The 21357-nt window shown below is 48.4% G+C and overlaps 1 protein-coding gene across 4 annotated transcripts in view; it reads right to left on the reverse strand.

Annotated features, from left to right (window-relative positions):
* The window catches only part of LOC137424391 (serine/threonine-protein kinase PAK 3), a 110695-nt gene extending 92838 nt beyond the window's left edge, over positions 1-17857 (reverse strand). For 2 of the 4 annotated variants that reach the window (XM_078775374.1, XM_068111797.2), the window contains exon 1: positions 17318-17446. In XM_078775374.1, the coding sequence (XP_078631500.1) occupies positions 17318-17355 (38 nt within the window). In that variant the 5' untranslated portion in view covers positions 17356-17446. Of the gene's footprint in view, positions 1-16726; positions 16836-17317; positions 17447-17598 lie in introns of those variants that run through there. The other 2 variants (XM_068111798.2, XM_078775375.1) reach the window with 2 other exon arrangements.
* Positions 17858-21357: the final 3500 nt, after the last annotated feature.

Consider the following 21357-nt stretch of genomic DNA (forward strand, 5'->3'; position numbering starts at 1 on the left):
CACCAAGTTTCGAACTGCTGCCTCGGAGTTAACTGTGCGGCTGCCCGTCCAAGACTGGTTTTCATCAGCCACGGCCTTGACAATATGTATAAAGTTTAGCATCAATCTTTTTAGCGTTTCTGGAAAGATATTTTTTTACGTTTTTTTTTTTTTCAATCCAATATGGCAGTCAGACCATGTGACTGATGATGTCACAAATTATATTTTTCATTCACATCAGATAGAAGATCAGATATATGAATTTTTTTTTAAAATTGGATTTTGATAAAGATTTTGATTCAATCTGGCTTAGCGGTTAGGGTGCCGGCTTGGGATCCTAGGATCCCGAGTTCGAATCCCAGTCGATCGCTGAATTAACGCCAGGGGGGTTGACAGCCTGTCATCCTTCCGAGGTCGGCAAATTGAGTACCAGCTTGCTGGGATGAATGATCACGGTGTGTACCCCGATTTAGAATAGGTACACCGTATCCCTGCGCATCGTAAGAGGCGACCAAGGGTTGGCGTCAGGAAGGGCATCCGGCCATAAAAAAACATTGTCTTAAACAGGGAACCATGAGCTCATGGGGCCCGCAAGGCTAACCCCCGCTCTAGCAGGGAAAATGGCCTTAAAACGATCATTCATTCATTTTTCATTTTCAATTTTTTTCATTAAGCGGTTTCAGAGAAAAAGATGTCCAAATGTTTCCCTTTAATCCAATATTGCTGCCATACCATGACATAAGCGTGATCATTAAAATATTGCCATGGGGATTTGATGACATATACCAAGTTTCAATTTTTTTCGTTGAGTGCTTCCAGAGAAAAAGTTGTCCAAATTTGTCGTTTTAATCTAATATTGCTGCCATACCATGTGACATATGACATAAGCGTGATCAATACAATATTCTTTGTGGGGAGTCCCTCCTATGTTCGAAGTTTCGCATCAATCAGACAAGTGGTTGCAGTGAAAATTTATAGACATGGAAACACAGACAGACTGACAGACTGGCAGAGGCACTGCAATGGATATTGCAGACAGAAAGACAGACATCCCCTTGAGGGCGAGACTGATTATGAAAACACATTGCTGTCATGTATCAGCAGCAAAAGGATTGGAAAGCATAGACGGCTTTTGTCAAAGATCTGTATTAGTCTAAGGATTACAAGGCAAACTAGAAAGAGCAATCGGAGATTGCAGACCCTCGCCAGGTCGTGTTTTCAGTGGTTTTTAAGGCTTTTGTGTTAAAGCAAATATGGCGGCCGAACCACATGACTGATGACGTCATCTTTTTTTTCTCCACCAATTTATCCCGAGATGATGCTCAAGAAATTTCATCTTGATCAGATGAAGTTTTGTGCTTGTCGAATTATGACGTCATAATGGAGGCACCTATGACATCATCATTAACATATGTTATTCCACATGGGAGATTTGTTTACAATAAGCCATGTCTCAATTTTTTCTCTGCAACGCTTTCGGTGATATAGAGGTGCAAACCTTTTGGGTTTTTCCAAGATGGTGCCCATACCACGTGACCTATGACGTCATAATCATCATTAAAAATTGAAAATTTTGAAATTCCCTGTCAATCGGACCAACGGTTGCAGAGAAAATCATATTTATTCTGTGCGGCAATACCCTCTCCTCTCCGAGGGCAACAAAGGAAACAGAAGCTTAATGCTCAGACGGACTCCTGCTCCGACGCCATTACTAAACTGCCAGGAGCTGAACGGACGTGCACTACAGTGACATTTACATCAATACAGGGTACATTACACTTCCCCCTCAAAATCTCATGAATCTAACAATACAAACCGAGTTGCTCAAAAAACGAACTTGGGTACATTGCATAGACTGCCAACGTCCTCCTCTATCATGGTGCGAGCCTGTTTAACTAATGGGAAGTAATTCAAAGGTCCATGATGACGCGGGGTTTATGCACCCAAGCCGAGCGACGCAGAGCAGGTGGAGAGTTGCCAGCATTGGACATCCTGGAAATACAGCCTCAACATTTGACTGAGGATTCTCTTTACAAGGGCGTCATTAACCTTTGTCGACCGGTGAGGAGTACCTGTAGGACCAGAACAAGCAGTAGGGATTGCATTTGTCTATTTCGTTGATTCCGTGATGGAAAATGGAGATCTGCCTGTGGAGAGGGCAGTGAAGTTGGTGCGTCACCAACTGATGAATTTGCATGTTCCCTATCCTCCAACTCTCAATATGTTTGCGGGGTGCTAGGGAGTAATTTTGACATGCGCAATACCATTTCGTGCCACAAAGTCCTCAAACTCAGCACTGGTGGAATTTGAAGTATTATCAGAAACCACAATGCCATCCATGGGTGGCAAAGGTAAACATCAGTTTCTCAATGGTTGAGGCGGAAGTGGCAGCAGTGGAAATATGTGCATCAATCCACTTGGAATACGCATCAATGACTAGAAACATTTTATTGCCAAGAAATGGACCAGTATGGTCGATGTGAATCCTACTCTATGGCCGACAGGGGTACTCCCAGGGATGCAGGTGCCGGTGCAGGAGCTGGACAAGCACCTTGACATACCTCGCATGTCCGCACCATGCTCTGGATGTTATGATCCATGTGTGGCCAAAAAAAGGTAGTTACGAGCAAGCATCTTCATCCTGACTATTCCTAGATGGGCTTAATGAAGCATGTCGAGAGCTGATGTCCGAGAGCTAAATATGGCGGCATCATCACGAGGTTGCCCCAAAGTATGCATCTTTGCCATAAGCCTACCTCAGTCCTTCGTTTGAAGAATGGACATAACTCTTCCTCAACATTATTGGGCCACCCCAACAATAGAAACATCAGCACCTTACTCAGCACTGGGACTGTTGTGGTATGGGATGCAACTCTTCTTGAATCCACACATGTATTGGACAGAAATTCCATATGACGCTCGGTCTCTGCTGGAATGGTAACACAGGATGGGTTCTCGGGATATGGAATGCGGCTCAGCACATCACCGTGACCCAATTGCAGTCCTGGCTTGTACTCGAAATGGTAATTAGATGCTGACAATGACAAGGCCCAACACTGTATCCTTCCAGATGTCATAGTAGGTATGGCCTTTGCTTTGTGAAACAACGTTTCACGAGCCTTGTGGTCATTTTCGATTGTGAATTCATATCCATAGAGATATGAATGAAACCTTTTCACACCCCAGACCACCGACAGTGCTTCTCTTTCAAACTACGGATAATTTGGGTGCTCGGTCCCATCGATGACGTGTGGCAGTACTGCCCGGAGACCAAAAGGCGAGGCATCACAGGAAAGCACCAACACCAATACAGCAGATGACCGCAACAGTTCTTTTGACTTCCCAAAAGCTTAACACCCTTCTTTTCCAAAATTTGACAAATGGCCCGTCTTCCCACACGAATAGCACTCGGAATGTGTGTACGGACAGGTATGACAGTCGTGCAGGTTGCCACAGCGGTAACGAGGTTTCCATTTTTTTCACTTGGTTTGGAGAGGTGCCCTGCTGACTGGAATGTGAGGCAGCAGCTCCTATTGCTCGTACTCAAGGCCACACTGCGTCGAAGATCCCAGGCATGAAAGAAAGAGCTAACATTTATCAAACAAACAAATCAAACAAACAAGCAAACAAAGTATATAAAAAGGGGAGCGGTCGACAAGATGGGGAGAGAAGCACACAAACACAACATTTGAGAGCAGGGACATCGGGAGATGTGTGGGAGGGAGAGGGCCTGGGGGGAGGCAGGATAGGAATAAAATGCAAGGACACCAAGGACTTCCAGGAAGGAAGACAAAAGTCACCTCAAAAAAGTGGATTTGGGGTGAAATTAGCGGGGGTAGAAAAGATCAAGGTTTTGGATTGGGGAAGATAAGAGATAGTGGTGAACAGCCGTTTTAAAGACCTGGAGGGAGGAGTGTGATTGAAGTGAGTGTGGGAGTTTGTTCCAGAGGCGGGAGAAAAGAGGAATGAAAGAGTGAAGGTGAGCAGAGAGTCTTGATTTTGGCAGTTTAACCATAAGAGGGTTGCAGGCAGATCTTGTGCGACCTGTAGGAATATTTGGGGGACAGAGCCCAGAGAGAGCTGGGGGAGCAAGGCCGGAGAGGAGTCGGTAGAAGATGGAAAGACCACCAACCTGCCTGCGGTGAGTAAGTGAAAGGCCCTCGGAGATAGCGTCATCGCGGGAGATTCCAATGATTCTGAACGCTTTGGTTTCAACAGCGTGAAGACGAGCAAGGTGTGAGGCAGGAGCACCAGCTCAGAGAGGAGAGCAGTATTCCATTGAGCTGCACGGATGAAAGCCTTGTATGTGGTGAGGAGCTCAGGTGTGCCAAGGAAGGACTTCGCACGACGGAGGATGCCCAGTCGGCGACTGGCTTTGGAGGCCAGCTTGGAAATGTGGTTTTCCCAGGAAAGATCATGGCAGATAGTGAGACCCAAAAGCTTGAGTGACAGAACTTATTGGAGAGGATTAGTCAGAAAGTAGATGGGAGGGTTGTCCAGTCGGTCTTTTCGGAGAGACATCGTAAGAGTGTGAGATTTCTCAGGATTGAAAGACATGTTCCACTTGTTTGCCCAGTCTGTGATTTTGTCCAGGTCTGCAGAGAGTGAGGAGGCTGCAGACTGCCGATCTGAGGGATGAGGAATGGAGCGGCAGAGAGTGGAGTCATTAGCAAAGAGATAGAGAGGATTTTCAAGAGAGTCAGAGAGATCATTGATGAAGACCAGAAAAAGCACAGGGTCCAGAACACTGCCTTGGGGAACTCCAGCCTGAACAGGAAGAGGAGATGAGAGAAACCCACTCAGGGCCACACGTTGACTATGACGAGAGAGGAAGTCCGCCACCCATGCGTGGAGATTTCCATGGATACCAAAGGAGGAGAGTTTGGTGAGCAGAGCGGGGTGCCAGACCATATCGAAGGCACGTGATATGTCGAGGGAGACAGCTCTAATTTCCTGTTTGGCATTGAGGACCTCCATCCATTGTTGAGACAGCAGAAGCAGCATGTCCAGAGTAGAGTGACCTGGTCTGAAACCAAATTGATGATCAGAGATCAAGCCATTGGAGAAGAGGAAAGATTTCATATCCGAAGCAATGATGGATTCCATGACTTTGCTGATAATTGGGAGAAGGCTGATTGGTCTGTAGTTGCTAGGATCTGTTTTTGCACCTTTTTTGTGCAAAGCGGTGATGTTGGCTGATTTCCAAGCAGATGGCAGTTGACATTGAGCAAAAGAAACGGTGAAGAGAACAGAGAGAGGGAGTGAAAGAGCGGAAGAACAGGATTTTAGGACCCGTGGGCTGATGCCGTCAGGTCCAGTTGCAGAATCAGAGTCGAGGGTTGACAGAAACTTTTCCACCTTGTCAGGAGGAAAGGACACGGAGTCCAGGAGCAGCTGGGTACGACTGGACACGGTGGGTACAGAGAGGGATGGGTTTGGGACGCAAGATTTAGAGGCAAACACAGAGTTGAGGCATTCAGATTTTTCACATGTGGAGTCAGCTGTGTAGCCATTTGAGGTAAGGGAGGGGATGGAGGGGGAAAAAACACCAGAAACAGATTTGACCAGACGCCACCAGGATTTGGAAGAGGGAGACAGATAAGAGAGTTCGGTCTTGAGAACGGAGAGATATTGTTTCCTGGCTCTCCTGAGGGTGGACACACACTTGTTTCGGGCTTTGTGAAAGGAAATGAGATTTCCTTCCGTTGGATTTGCTTTCCAGGAGAGGAAGGCAAGTTGTTTCTGGGCAACAGCCTCACCACAAGATTCCGTGTACCATGGATGGGAGGACGGCTATGACAACTGAAGACGAGATGGGATAAATCTGTGCATGAGAGAGAGCAATTTACTTTGGAAGAATTCCCAGGATGAGTTGATGTCAGAGGTGGTAGAGATGGGAGAGCAGTCCAGATGATTGATGGCTGCTTGAAGACCGTGCCAGTTGGCCTGAGTGAAACGCCAGACTCGTCGACGCTTAGCAGGTTCCCTGAGAATGGTCAGAGAGATGTCCACTTTAACAAGCACATGATCAGATGAGCCGATTGGAGCAGAAGAAGAGCAGCAGACATTTTCAGCGAAGTTAGTCATAACCAAGTCCAGAAGAGAAGATGCTCCGTTGATTGAGATCTGGGTCGGGAAATTGACAGATTGTGTCAGTCCCAGTGAGTCGCAGAAGTCCTTTGCTGAGGAGCCATGGCTGGTGAGAGCGGTACCCACACCCAGCCAACTGGCATGGTGACAATTGAAATCACCACATATGAGGAAGAGAGAGTTGGGATGAGTAGACAGAAGTTGGTCCATATTATCAGACAGCGAGATGTAGATGGAGTCATCACTGTTTGGTGGACGGTACAATACACATATGAACAAGAGGTGGGAGCGAAGGGGAAGCCGTAGCCAGAGGTATTCCTGGGGGTGAGGTGGAGAGAGTGCAGTGCAGGGCAGTGAGGCAGAGAGTTTTTGATAAAGATAGCAACCCACCTCCAGGACGAGGCTCAGGTCTATCATACCGGAGGAGGGAGTAACCTGGGAGAGATACTAAGGAATCAGAGACATCATGAAGGAGGAAAGTTTCTGTTAAGCAGATCACGTCTGGTTTGACAGAAGCAACCTGTATGGAGAGATCAGTTGAGTTTGAACGAAGGCCCCGGATGTTTGAGGTCCATACCGTTAATGAAGAGGAAGGGGGAGCATCGGATACAGAACAGGGAGGAGGAGGGGTAGGGTAAGATGTGGAAGAGGTGGAAGAGGTAGGGAGAGCTGTTGAAGGTGTGTCAGAAATTTCAGAATAGCTCGGAGAAAGGGAAGGATGGGGCGGACAAAAGGTTTGATGGTGATTGGGTGAGGCACAATGAGGTGTTATTTGAGGAGGGGGAAGAGCGAGGCAGAAGGTTGGGGGAGATGGAGGTGAGAGTTGGAAGGGGGAAGAAGCAGGGAGGATGCTTTGAGGAGGAGGGGTGAGAGGGGAGTTTAGGAGGGAAGGGACAAGGGGAGGGATTTGAAAGGGATGGGATATGGGGGAGATTTGGAGGGGAGGGGTGAGGAGGGAGTCTAGGAGGGGAGGGGCGAGGGGGAGTCTTGGAGGGGAGGGTGTGGGGGGAGTTTAGGAGAGAAGGGGCAAGGGGGCAGATTTGAAAGGGATGGGTGATGGGGAGGATTAGGAGGGGAGTGGCAAGGGGGAAGATTTGGAGGGGAGGGGTGATGGGGAAGATTTGGATGGGAGGGGTTATGGGGAAGATTTGGAGGGGAGGGGTGAGGTTGGATTTTAGAAAGTGTACGATTAATGGGAAACGAACATTTATTGCAAAACGAGTTTCCTGTGATCTTTGAGTCAAAAATACGTTTAAGGACGCTGGAGGGAGGATGGAGTGCAGGAGAGTTTAGGGAATGTAGAAAAGCGGCACTGAAAGAGATGGAATTTTTTTGGGGGATGAATAGATTTGGTGATCAAGTCGAAAGCAGCCTTTTGAAGAAGAAGAAGAAGAAGAAAAAGGTGTTATGATATATGACGGAATACAGAACTTGAGGGTAAAGTGTAAACATTTTCAGGTTAATAACAGTGAAAACTATCTGGGGAAATGGGGGAGAAACACGTGGTCGAAGAACGAAAATGAACGAATAAACGAATGAGAACAAAGAATAAGAACAGAGAAGGAAATGTTTTTTTTTTTGTTTTTGTTTTTTTTGTTGTTGATTTTAAACAAGGAAGTAGGCTATGGGGTGAAAAGACATAGGTAAAGCAGAGAACGAAAGTTATTGGAGCACAAACGACGGACCGCTGAGAGGAAAACAAAGCCTCAAGGTTGGACACTGTACAAGGCCTCAAAAGACACGACACGAATTAACACGATTTTCTCTACAGGTATGAAAGATTTGCACCGAAAATCTTCCTCGGGACACACGATACGTACAACACCATAAAATAAATACAGTTATAACGAAAATACAAATGGGAACAATTACTTAACTTCGATTTCGATGGAGAGCGTAGACAGCTGCGAATAAACGAAACCTCCCCTGGCACCTCTGACCTCTGACCTTTGACCTCAATTTAATCAGTTTATGTTTACATCATTACACATACCTGTACCAAGTTTTAATTTAAATCCCCTTCAGCTGTTCACAAGTTATCACATTTTTCCTTTGACCTTTGACCTTGGGATGCCAAAATTTAATCAGTTAATCTTTACATCATTATACATATCTGTACCAAGTTTGAATTAGATCCCTTTAGCCATTCTCAAGTTATATACCTATTACAGACTTTGACCTCTTGACCCCAAAATTTAATCAGTTAATCTTTACATCAATATACATACTAGGCGACCTCCGTGCGCCTCACCACACATCATTTCAGAGGGAGGCATATTTGACAATTTCTGTGTCTTTTGGGTCTTCGGAGTCTTTTGGGTCTTTTGGGTCTTTTTGAGCCTCATGGCCTTCAAGGGTATTTTGGGTCTTCAAGGGCATTTTGGGTCTTCAGGGGTCTTGGTGGTCTTAAAGGGTCGTCAAAGGTCTGAGGGGTCTCAGCAGTCTAAACATAATTAAGAGGGTGTTAATTTTTTTTGAAGAAGAAGAAGACGTTTTGGTCGCATATAAACATGCCATTATGTCGGGGGGTAGAGTGATATATAGAGCCAGATAGATCTGTATAGGTAGGTATCCGACTGTCGTGATAGGGAATTTACCTGTAATAAGTTCTGTGTTTTTAGGCGGTTTGTCGGGGTAAGTGTATACCTGTGAACATACAAGGATGTTCGTGTGTTAAATAGTTGTAGGGATTAAGATGAGACCCCTGTGTGTCAGACCTGGTAATCATTCCTTTGTCCCTTATGGCAACGCACTCATATAAACACTTAGATAGGTCCTTAGTGCAACATTAAATAATTCCCCTCCCTTACCACAACGACTTTGGAAAACAGGCAGGAAGCCAGGCCGGGGCATCGCCGATGGGGCCGCAGCCAGCCACACGACGAGCTGGCCCATCAACCAGCCTCGTGGCAGGCTGGGAGCCACGCCCAGGAGGACTGTTGATTGGTCCATAGGAGGGGCAGAGAACTGCCCCGTGATTGGAAGGAAGGGAAGGACTGGTGGTTGGCCACGAGGGTGGCGTGACATGGTGGCGGGAAGCACTTGGCCAATGAGAAAGCACCAGCGCATTGAGAAGATTTGAGAGGTCGAGAGACGAGGCGCTGATTGGGGGGCGCGCCAGAGCTGACGTCAGACGCCAGGTTTGAAAAGGGCTCGCTGACGTGCTTCGCTTTCTTCTCTTCTTCGCTGGGATTGGAGATCGTGCTTCGTTTCCTTTGTGCCTGGTCTTCTTTGGCTCTTCTTTCTCGTGTACTGGACCTTCGTGCTTCATGCTGGGTGACGTTGGATCGTCGTGGTGCTTGGAGCGGGATCCGGTGATGTTGGTACTGGAGTGAGGGACCTCGTGGCGTGCCGCGGAGCGAGTCGCATCGAGGCCGCGGAGCGTCCGAGTGAGGAGGCTGAGGTTTCTTCGCGCCGGAGCTCGGAGCCGGATGGGCCGCGTTGGACGCTACACTGCAGCCTACAGACAGATAAGGCCGCACCCACAGAACATTACATGACAAGACATTTTTTTTCGTAATTCATTCCCTCGTCTTGTATCCGAAATCTGTGTGTGGGGACGTCCCGATCTAGGACATTTTATTACCGGCGCGTATTTTCCTGTCCCGCTATCTCTTGTAAAAGAAACCCTTGTATTATTTTCCATTTCCTTCTAAACCCGGATTCCCGTTTGAGTTTGTTCTCTCTCCAGATAAGCGCTTCCGCTTCTTCTTCTTCATTCTTTCTCCCGTCATGCTGTGATAGCAAAATCCGTGTCTGATAGTCACCTCAATTAAAGCCGTTTGGTCATTCGCGAGCCCTGGTATTAACCAGAGGGTATTCGCGTGACAATACATACAAACAAACAGACGTATTATAAACTCTATTATAATAGGATGTGTACCATGTTTGAATTAGATCACTTCAGCCATTCTCAAGTTATAGACCTATTACAGACTTTGACCTTTGACCTCTTGGGCCCAAATTCTAATCAGTTAATCTTTACATCATTATACCTCGTACATACCTGTACCAAGTTTGAATTAGATAACTTCAGGCATTCTGAAGTTATAGACTTATTACAGACTTTGACCTTTGACCTCTTGACCCCAAAATCTAATCAGTTCATCTTTACATCTAGAAGGATTTTTTTTACCTAACATGACCTCTGACCTTTGGCCTTTGACCTCGTGAGCCCAAAATCTAATCAGTTCATCTTTACATCATTATACATCTGGAGTGGTCCTTATTTCTTTAACTTTGTAAAAAAAAAAATTTTAATATCAATATTTAGAGGTCGCTCAAAGCCTTGGAAGTTTTACCATGTACGTGTATAATACATGTATAGGGGGAAGCTGTACAGTGCAACGGTAATGTTGCACTATTCGTGTTTGTCAAGTAACATCACATATGCTTGACAGATTATTTGATGTATTAGGGTTTTTATTTGTTGAATTATGCTTTTACTATACCAAGTTTTGATGAGTATATGACATACACGGCCAGTGCAACATTACCCAGTGCAACAGTTTTTCGTTCACATCTTTCTTATTTGTCTTGTTCAAATACTTATTCCACACATTGTTTTGTGACATCAAATGATGGCAGTTGCTCCTAGAAATCAGGTGAAAGTGTACCTTCTAAATTTGTACATTAAGGACATCAGAGGGTCTAAACCTCCATCCAACAGACAAGCTCTGGGATACTTCCTGTTTCTCCACTGTGAAAACAAGCATCCTGTCAGAAGGGAAGCAACACCAACAATTGAGAAAATCCTCGCATTTTGGCAAAAGGTGAATATTCCAGTTCGACACAAGCAAGACTCGACCAAGAAGCTGGAATCCCTGTTTCTCCGATGGCAGGGTCTGAAGAAGCATGCTTCGAGGAAGACAGCCACTCAGGCAAAGAATGAGGAAGATTTCAAAGACTGTTTTGATGACTTGTTTGACATTGCGCATGCACAGGCCCTGAGCATGATGACGATTGAAGAAGATAAGCAGTTCCTCATGGACAAGCGGGAAAATAGACACCATGGATGTATGGATAAAATTGATGGGGTCCTGTTGCGAAAGAAAAAAAAAACCTTGATTGGGGAGTGGGTAACAATGAGTGGTTGGTCACCATGACACCCCTGTTTTCAAAAGATAATGCCCACCTTTTCGGGGGGGACCCAGGATGAGTGTGCAGAGGATTCTTGAACATGCAACACATATCTTTGGATGCAGTTAAACTAGAATTAAGTGCATCAAAAATGTACAGAATTTAATTTGCAACACTTAATGCTTTCACTCGGTATTAGTATGGCTTCTGTAAGTTAAACATAGGAAAGATATGAACGATAAACTGTTGTTCTATGAGCTTCCCCTTTCCACGTACATGGTAAAACTTCAAGGGCCTTGGGCGACCTCTAAATATTGACATTTTCCAAAAACATTTTACACTTTTGTGGCAAATGGAGCCTTTTGGCAGGGTCAGACCTTAAACTTTAAAAAAAAAAATTTTTTACCCCCAAATAAGGACCGCCCTAATACATACCTGCACCAAGTTGGACTAAGATCCCTTCCGCCATTCTCAAGTTATCGCGGCAACAAAAACTCATCACGGACGGACGGACGGACAACCTGAAAACAATTCCTCCGGCGACTTCGTCAACGGAGGCATAAAAATCTACTTTGTCTCGTACACTGGTGCATCCAATCCCATCTGCGATTTTCCTATCCATCCACTAGAGACTAGACCCTGGTACACTGAATATTGCGGGGAGGTGGTTGCAGTCAGGCAGCTTGCTTTCACAGCTTGGAAAGCTAACCCAACAGAAGGTAACTTTGGTTCTTTCCGTAAGGCTCAGAACAAGTGTGTCCATCTTAAGACAAGCCAGACAAAACCATTTTGCAAATCACAAAGTTGAACTCTCCAGTCTCCTTCCTCCAAGTCATGGTGGCACCTTGCCAAGTCAGTCTATGGTGTATGCTCCACTTGTAATCCATCTGCCACCTCAAACTGCTATACTGCGAACTCAGTCCCAAGATAATGCAGAATGTCTCAATTCTGTCTTTGCCTACAACCATCGTGTACCCAACCCATCGCGCTCGGTCCCGTTACTCCGGTGTACCCACTGTCTACTGGACTCCGTTGCCTTCTCACCCGAAAAAGGTAGAGAGTTCTGTCTGGCCTTGACCTTGCTTCGGCAATGGCACCAAATGGCGTCGGTACCAATGTTCTCAAATGTTGCTCTGCCATTCTTGCTCCCCTCTATCTGCGCTACTCAGTCTGTTCCTCTACCTTGGCAACCTCCCCTGTGCATATAATTAAGCAAACATCACACCTGTCCACAAAAAGGGTGCAAAAACAAACTCTACCAACGAGCGGCCAGTGAGCTTGCTTTCAATTACAAACAAAGTCATGGAATCCATCATTGCTTCCAATATCAAGACAGTCTTTCCTGTTTTCAAACAGCCAAATGTCTGACCATCAGGTGGGATTCCGACCCGGTCATTCAACTCCGGCATGCTTCTACTACTCTTTCAACAATGATTGGATGTCCTCAATTTCAAACAAGAGGTTAGGACAGTCTCCTTGGACAGCAGTGACTTTTATTCATTGGCAAAAGGTGTTATATAAATAGAATAATAATAATTATTATTATTCCATGATATCTTTGGCATTCAACACAGTCTGATATCCTGCCTTGCTTTCCAAGTGCTCTGCTGTGCCATAGAAGGCCACCTTCATTCCCGGATGTCTGAATCCCTCCAATCACGCAGTCATGTTGGCTTCAATGAAACCTTTTCCTCCTCTTTTGCAATGAAGGCTGGAATTTCCCAAGGCACTGGGTTTGGGCTAAGTCTTGTTCCCCATCTATTTAAACGACATCTCCCATTTTCCGGAAAACCATCTCTTCCTTTTAGTAGACCACTTCGCATTGTGTCATACAGTACCCTATCCCTCTGCAAGGCAGATGGCGTCTCCATCTCCCCCTCTCTCGAGACATGATTGGACTCTTGTCTGATAAATAGAACTTGTCCTTCAATCCTGAAAATATCTCAGTCACATCCTATAACTCCAGAAGGATTGTCAAACTAACCCACCTATCTATTTCCTTGGTGCAAGAGATTCAATCCCTTCAATCGTATTGGCCTCACCATCATCCATGACCTTTCCTGGGCTGTACACATGGCAAACATGGCCTCTAAAGCTAGCCGCAAATTGGGATTCCTCCATCGATCTAAGTATTTCCATGGGAAATCAGAGCTACTTGCAGTCTGCAACGCCTTCGTTCGTAGCTGGGCCCGTGTTCCAGAATGATGTCTCGTAATAAGGCCAAAGCACAAGGTCTGAACTGCTCTCACATCACAGGCAGGTTAGTACTCTCTAGAGTCCCTGTATATAGAGTTGTGTCAACTCAAATTTGGACGCCATTTTGTGTCTAAGTGTGTCGGATTAGATATACATGTACATTCGCGATATGGGGTGATATATTCTAAACCTGCTAAAAAAAAATTTGCTACACATATTTAGTCTTATTATTACATACAGGTGATATTTGTTTTGTCAAAAACTCAGCTATTGCCGTGAAAAAGAGCTGTGTGGTGATATTAAAAGTGGTATGGCAATGCATATTACAAGCCAACACTGCATATAAGAGCTAACATTATAAGTAAGACAAACCAATGCTGTCGTTCTCTGAATTTTAATAACTTTTAGAAAGGAGTGTGGGCATATCCAATATTTTTTAAAGGGTGCCGAGAGCAATTCCGGTGTAGGACTTCCAGCCGACATATAGTCTAACACACTTAAAACAAATTCTGTACGTGGTATTGCCATATTTCTATAGTGTACAACTTTAGTTTTATCGACATTTATATTCAATTTCCATTGTAATGATTTAACAAGCTGCAAGTCAGCTTCTGTCTCTGACATAAGGAAAACGTCATCGGCATCTAGTAAGATTGAAACGTTCATTTATTACGACACCCTTGCCCAGAACTCTGATGGATATTGCCTGATCGATTAATATGTTTCATAGCTGGCGACTTAATTAACACTTAATTTTCGACTGCGCCAAGCCGTAATTAAACAGAGAAAAAACTTTTTAAAAATACCTGCAGTGTGCACGGTTCGTCTAGTCGAACAGATATGGAAAAGCACAGATACGACGTCGTATTCACCATAACTTGTTTAATTTCACCAGGAACACGATGAGGCCAACACAGTAAACATTCAGTACAAAACTTGGTTCATACATTCAGTACAGAACATGATTCATACATTCAGACCGTAAGAAAACTCTGCCCGTAATACAACACTCTGACCAGACCAACACTTCATCCCACTACGTTCACTCCTCACAAGTGAAACTCATCACTACTCCGTTCACTCCTCACAAGTGAGACTCATCACTACTCCGTTCACTCCTCACAAGTGAGACTCATCACTACTCCGTTCACTCCTCACAAGTGAGACACCATCACTACTCCGTTCACTCCTCACAAGTGAGACTCATCACTACTCCGTTCACTCCTCACAAGTGAAACTCATCACCACTCCGTTCACTCCTCACAAGTGAAACTCATCACTACTCCGACAAGTGAAGACTTGAATATGACTACAAACGGAGAGACTGCTCACGATATGGCGAGAAGAGACCTCATCTGTCTTCTGCGATGAGTGCAAGAGACCTCACGACAGCCACGTGGATGAGAAGACTACCCGAAAAAAATTGAGCAGGGTTCTTCCCACGGAAATGCATTTTTGGTCAGCTCCTTGAAGATTATAAACAAACACAAATCACTTCCCTTTAAAAGGGTTTTCAACGGACAGACAACTAAAAAAAAACCGAGCAGATAGAATTGCTTTTGAACATCGATCATCAAGCGGCGTGGGCCTACCTGGCAGAGTCTCGAGGAGTCGATCGCTTTCCAGCTCTTTCGTCTGACTTTCGCTTCCCAAATTTGTCTTCTGACTTTATCACTTGGAAATCTATACATCTTATATTTCCCAGATTGGTTTGAACAACCAAAAGCAGAACAACCAGTCATTTTGTTTGGCAATAAACAACATTCCCGTACCAAGCTGACGTTCACGCACGGTGAAGTTAGACACAAAATGGCGCCACGAAATCACGTGACCAGAAATCTCGGGTCAGCGCATGGCACAACTCTCTTTATACAGGGACTCTAGTACTCTCTGGTTTCCACCATCTGTTCTCCAACATTGCACTTTTTTTTGGTCTCAATTATCTGACCATCCTCGCAGGATGCACACATTCTTCCAGTAACCCCGGTCTTCCGGACAAAGAAAATCCAGATTGACCGTAAACCTCAACTCTTTTATTCTTCGCTGCTTCAGGCTACGGAACCACCTTTCAGAGACTGTTTGGTCTCACTTTTCCCTCCAGGACCCCAAGCAAGCATTGCATCGTCATCTCTTTTCATCTCCAATTCTGACCCATGATCTTTACTATCCCCATTAACTTTTCTTAACTCAACCAGTTTATTTGCTAGTTTCAGTTTCCTCCACTCCTCCGTCTCCTCTTTCTGGTTTGTTCATTCCCTTGACGTTTGGCCCACTGCCAGTTAAACCTTGCTCTTCAAAGAGCCTCGCTTCTGGAAAGAAAATAAAGGCTTGTCAACATCAGTTAAGTCGCCCACCAATTATAGTCTCCAAAATACAATCAGCAGGCCGCCTCGGATGCTGCCCAAAGATATTCCTGTATCGATAAGGACTGGCACAGGATGGCCTAGAGGAATGCATCCGAGCCATCTTGCCAGAGTTCAAATCCCAGTTACAAATTGTCACTCTGATGTGTAACAGGCAGGGTGATTCATGAATGTGTGAGCCATCCCTCAGATGGACGTTAAACTGGGCTTGCCATATGCCTGCATTTGTTGGTGGATATTAAAGACCCCACGGTGTCCTTTGCGATGAGTAGGCGAGCTGTCCTCTGCGATGAGTAGGCGAGCTGTCCTCTGCACAATGAATAAATTCCAAATTCCTGTCCTGACTTCCTGAATCCGAGTGGGGACCCTACCAGGATTGGAGCCTTGTAACTACTTCGGCAGCTCCTACGCTCCGCGTACATCATGGTATGCGACAATGATGATCATGATCACAATGATGAACTTACAGGAAGGAGCCACTGTATCAGCAGCAAATGATGCAACCAACAGCCACAGGCTGCATACAAATGAATGAATGTATTGATAGGAAGTTAGCCAATAATGTTCATGTCAATGTGAAATATGGAGATATGGAGAACTTTGAATGTGAAATATGGAGAACTCCTCTCACAGCAGCTGGGCTGTCAAAGGCAGGCAAATGTATGGAATGTACGTCACGTGTTACCAATTCTTCTTCCATGTGCAGCACAAGTCTGCGGGACAGCATCATTGGCAAGGGTGCGGCTGTGCCACCGATGCAGTACCCTCTGCTGGTTAGGGCAGGAATTTGTAATTTGTTTATGGTGCCGGTGATACCTTACCTACTTTTTGACGACACCACAGGGTCTTTAGCGTCCACCAACGAATGCTGGCAGACAGGACGCCAGATTAACGTCCGTCCAAGGGACGACACACACATTGATGAATCACCCTGCCTGTGAAACACCAGGACTGCAGTTTATATCTGGGTCGGGATTCGAACCCAGGCTATTCCAACCTATGACGGCTTAGAGGCGTACCTTGTGTACCTCTAGGTCTCGGCCATCGTATCAGCCCCGTGGTACCGATGTAGTAAGTTTACTTTGTACCGACAAATCTCCAGGGACTATTTGAATGTCATGGTTCCACATTGCGCTGGAGGTCACTTGGTACCTGAACACCACTTGGTGCCTTATTCCCTTATTCCAGTGCATGGAGTGATGTCCCTGGAAAAGAACAATTTGTTCGATCATTTGAAAACATCTCAGGTGTGAATACCTTCACTCGGCCGGTTCATGAGCTTTTCCATCTTTGGGAATTACAAGTACAAATTAACAATGTTGAATAAATGCAAATGTCATCGAAATAACTCGCTGGACCACAAGGGATGGCAATGAAGGTTGAGAAACAATATTCCAAAGGGATACTTCACATCCAAAGGGAAGGTGGGCCATTCTTTCCAGGGAGTTTTAGCATGGACAATATCAGTACAGAGAGAGACACAGGGATGGCACTAAAAAGGGGGAAAATAAGAGGGGAAGTGAACTAAATAATAATAAAAACTTTACATTCACACACGTCAGAGAATGATTGATGATGATGATGATGATGATGATATCTACATCATGTACCTGTACCGGAGGCGCGTGCACTGATTTGATGACGACATTGGTCATTCCTCACATACGTCATACAGGACAGCATGTAGACAGAGAGACGTGATAAACGTATTCATTGGAAACAGTTGCACATTGTGATTGTACACACGGATTGTACACACGGATTGTCCTGATAGGCCTACGTGTCTGTGTCGGGAATGCACGGTGGACGCCGAAACAACGGACAATGGAGAGACATAGACAAAAGATATAGACAAAGACATCACTATGAAACAATAGTGATAGTACGGTACCAGCGAGGCCGAGACTGCTCTCCTTCGTGATGTCTCCCTTCTCTTTCTTCTCTTCTTTCCTTCCCTTTTTCGTTTATTCTTATTCCTTCTTCATCGATTATTCCTTCCTTCTTCTAAGACTGTAATGTTTCCTTCCTTCCCGCTTTCCTTCGTCTATTAGTCTTTCTTTCGTCTGTGCTGTCCTTCCTTTGTTCCTTCTTTTTTGTCTAAATTCTTTCTTCATCATATTCCATCTTGCTTTCTGTTTCCTCCTTCCTTCCTTTGTTTTGCAGCAGAATATCCTTATCTCGTTGGGAAATTATTATTGCTTTTATGCATTTTTGTAATTACGTTTTTCAGATTGAGGATTTATATTATCAGTATTTATTACACCTCAAAATTAATGTTCATAAAATCTGATTACACCATTTATCGTTATATGTTAAAAACTACTCAGACACGTGACCTTTGTTAGCTGGCCTGGCGCGTTGTAGCACCGCCTGCTACACTGCCTAAAGTGCTTTCCACAAGGTACCGCCTGCTACACTGCCTAAAGGCTTTATTCTTCCAAATTCTGGTTTTGCAAAAAAAATTTTTTACATCCTTCTCCTCGTTTTATTGCGTCTTTACTTAATATGAAGGTAAATTATGTGGTGTTGAAGCGTGGTGCTACGCGCGCTTACTTGTACAACAAGAAGGAAGCGGACAACGCGGTAAGTTTAAGAGTCTTTATTATAAGAGCTCAACTGCAGCACTGGAGCGCTCTGGGCTGCGCGCCCGGTGTATATCCCGCGGCCACGCCTACCCCTCGGGCGTGGCCGCCGCCCACTTGGTGCGGGGAATGATGCCCTCACGCCAGTGAGCTTTCATGTCCGCCACACGCGCCCCCCCCCCCCCCCCCCAGAATTCCCGCGCACCTGGAGGGCCAGTTTGCGGGGCAAATGGATGACCCGGCCGAAGCGCCCTCTGGCGACCGGCGGCGTCCGGGGTGCAGGGATGCCAGCTGGGATGCCTCCGGCTGCACCCGGGATGGGTGCAGGACCGGGGGGTGGCGTGCCGGCGGGCCTGGGCGGTGCCGGGGGTCCGCCCGCAGGGGGGCGACCCCGACGCGGGGGCCGAGCCACCGGCGGTGGGTGGTCCACGTCGAGGTGGGCCGGTTTGAGGCGATCCACCGAGACGCGGTCGGGAGTACCGCCGATGTCCAAGGTGAAATGTTTCACCCCGGTCTCCAGCACGCGGAAAGGCCCGTCGTATGGGGGCCGCAGTGGTGTCCGGTGGGCGTCGTGCCGGACGAAGACGTACTCCGCGGTGCGAAGCTCCGGGGCGACGTGCGAAGGCGGGTGCCCGTGGTGCGCCGTCGGCACTGGGGCAAACCTCCTGGCTGTCTCCTGCAGCGCGGAGCGCTCCTGCGCCGTGGACCATGGTGCCGTGGGGTCGGGGAGGAACTCGCCCGGCACCCGCAGCGGTTGTCCGAAGACCAACTCCGCCGCGGATGCGCGCAGGTCGTCCTTGGGCGCCGTCCGGAGGCCCAGCAGGACCCAGGGGAGCCTGTCGACCCAGCCGCCGTCGCGGAGGGTGGCCCGGAGCGCGGCCTTCAACGAGCGGTGGAACCGCTCGCACAGGCCGTTGGCCTGGGGGTGGTAGGCCATGGTTCGGTGCAGCTGGACCCCGAGCCCCCGCGCGACCGCCCCCCAGAGCTCCGAGGTGAACTGGGGGCCGCGGTCGGACAAGATGTCCGAGGGGGCACCGAACCGGCGACCCAGGTGGCGATGAACGCCTGTGTGACGTCCGCCGCCGTCGTCGCCGCCAAAGGCACGGCCTCCGGCCACCGGGTGGTGCGGTCCACCATTGTCAGGACGTGGGTGAAACCCCGCGAGGGGGGCAGAGGTCCCACCAGGTCCACGTGTACGTGGTCGAACCTTCGTTCCGGCACCGTGAACGGGGTCAATGGGGCCTGGGTGTGCCGGTGCACCTTCGCGCGCTGGCACGCGAGGCATGTCCTGGTGCAGCCGCGGACGGCCTTCCGGAGGCCATGCCAGACAAACTTGTCGGCGACCAACCTCTGGGAGGCCTTCGTGCCCGTGTGGGACAGGCCGTGGATGGCATCAAAAACCTGGCGCTGCCAGCCCGCGGGCACGATGGGGCGAGGCCGACCGAGGGAGACGTCGCACAAGAGGGTCACGCCGTCGAACGTCACCTCGGTGACGCGGAGGCCCGTGACGGTGGTCCGCAAGGCCTGGATGCCGGGGTCGGCGGCCTGGTCCGCCGCCATCCGGGCATAGTCGATGCCAAGGTGGACTGCATGGGCGACGGACCGGGAAAGGCAATCCGCCACCGGGTTGTCCTTCCCCGCGACGTGCCGGATGTCCGTTGTATATTCGGACACGGCCGAGAGATGACGCTGCTGCCGGGCCGACTATGGCTCGGCGACCTTGCCCATCGCGAAGACCAATGGCTTGTGGTCGACGAAGGCCGTGAACGCACGGCCCTCGAGCAGATGGCGGAAGTGCCTGACCGCCAGGTGAAGCCCAAGCAACTTGCGGTCGAAGGTACTATAGCGGCGTTCGGGCGGGCGAAGCTGCCAGCTGAAGAACGCCAGCGGTTGCCAAGCACCACGCACCCATTGCTCGTGCACCGTGCCCACCGCGTAGTCCGAGGCGTCAGTGGTGAGGACGATCGGTGCATCGGGTGCCGGGTGCGCGAGCATGGTGGCGTTAGCCAAGGCGAGCTTCGCGCCTGCGAACACCGCGTCCATCTGCTCGGTCCAGGTAACGTCACCTTTGCCCGGCTTCCCTCGGAGGGCCTCGCGCAAGGGGCGCAGGAGCTGGGCGATGCGGGGCAGGAACCGATGGTAAAAGTTTACCATACCCAGCAACTCCTGGAGCCCCTTGATCGTGCGGGGGCGCGGAAACCCCTTCACCACCTCCACCTTGGCCGGTAGGGGGATGGCCCCGTGCCTGGTGACGCTGTGCCCCAAAAAATCGATGTTGGCGACGCCGAACCGGCACTTGGCGGGGTTCACGATGAGGCCATGCTGGCCCAGACGTTTGAAGAGCGTGCGGAGATGGTGAAGGTGCTCTTCGCGGGACGCGCTGGCGACGAGGATGTCGTCCAGGTAGACGTACACAAAATCCAAGTCGCACAAGACGCTGTCCATTAGTCGCTGGAACGCCTGAGCCGCATTCTTCAAACCGAAGGGCATCCGAAGAAATTCGAAAAGTCCGAACGGCGTGATGACCGCCGTCTTCGGGATGTCCTCCGGCCTGATGGGGACCTGATGGTAGCCACGTATGAGGTCCACCTTCGAAAAGAAGGACATGCCCGCCAACCGGGCGGAGAAGTCCTGGATGTGGGAGACGGGGTAGCGGTCGGGGGTGGTGGCGTCGTTGAGGCGCCGGTAGTCCCCGCACGGTCGCCATCCTCCGCCGGGCTTGGGCATGATGTGGAGCGGCGACGCCCAAGCACTCTCGGAGCGCCGCACGATGCCGAGCCGCTCCAGCGTAGCGAACTCCCCTTTAGCTACCGCGAGCTTCGTCGGCTCGAGGCGGCGTGCCCGGGCGTAGACCGGTGGCCCAGCGGTGGAGATGTGGTGTTCCACCCCGTGCTTGACGGCCCCCGCCGAGAAGGTGGGCCGCGTAAGGGCCGTGAAGCTGGCGAGGAGGCGGGTGAAGTCGTCCGCTGCCGGAAGCGTACAAACTAACCTCGCCGGGACCGAACCGCTCAGCAAGCCGCTTGGTGAGCCGCTCGGTGAGCCGCTCAGTGAGCCGCTCAACGAGCTGC

This window comes from Myxine glutinosa, chromosome 4, assembly GCF_964187855.1.
Source record: "Myxine glutinosa chromosome 4, kmMyxGlut1.1, whole genome shotgun sequence".
Taxonomy (NCBI): Eukaryota; Metazoa; Chordata; class Myxini; order Myxiniformes; family Myxinidae; genus Myxine; species Myxine glutinosa.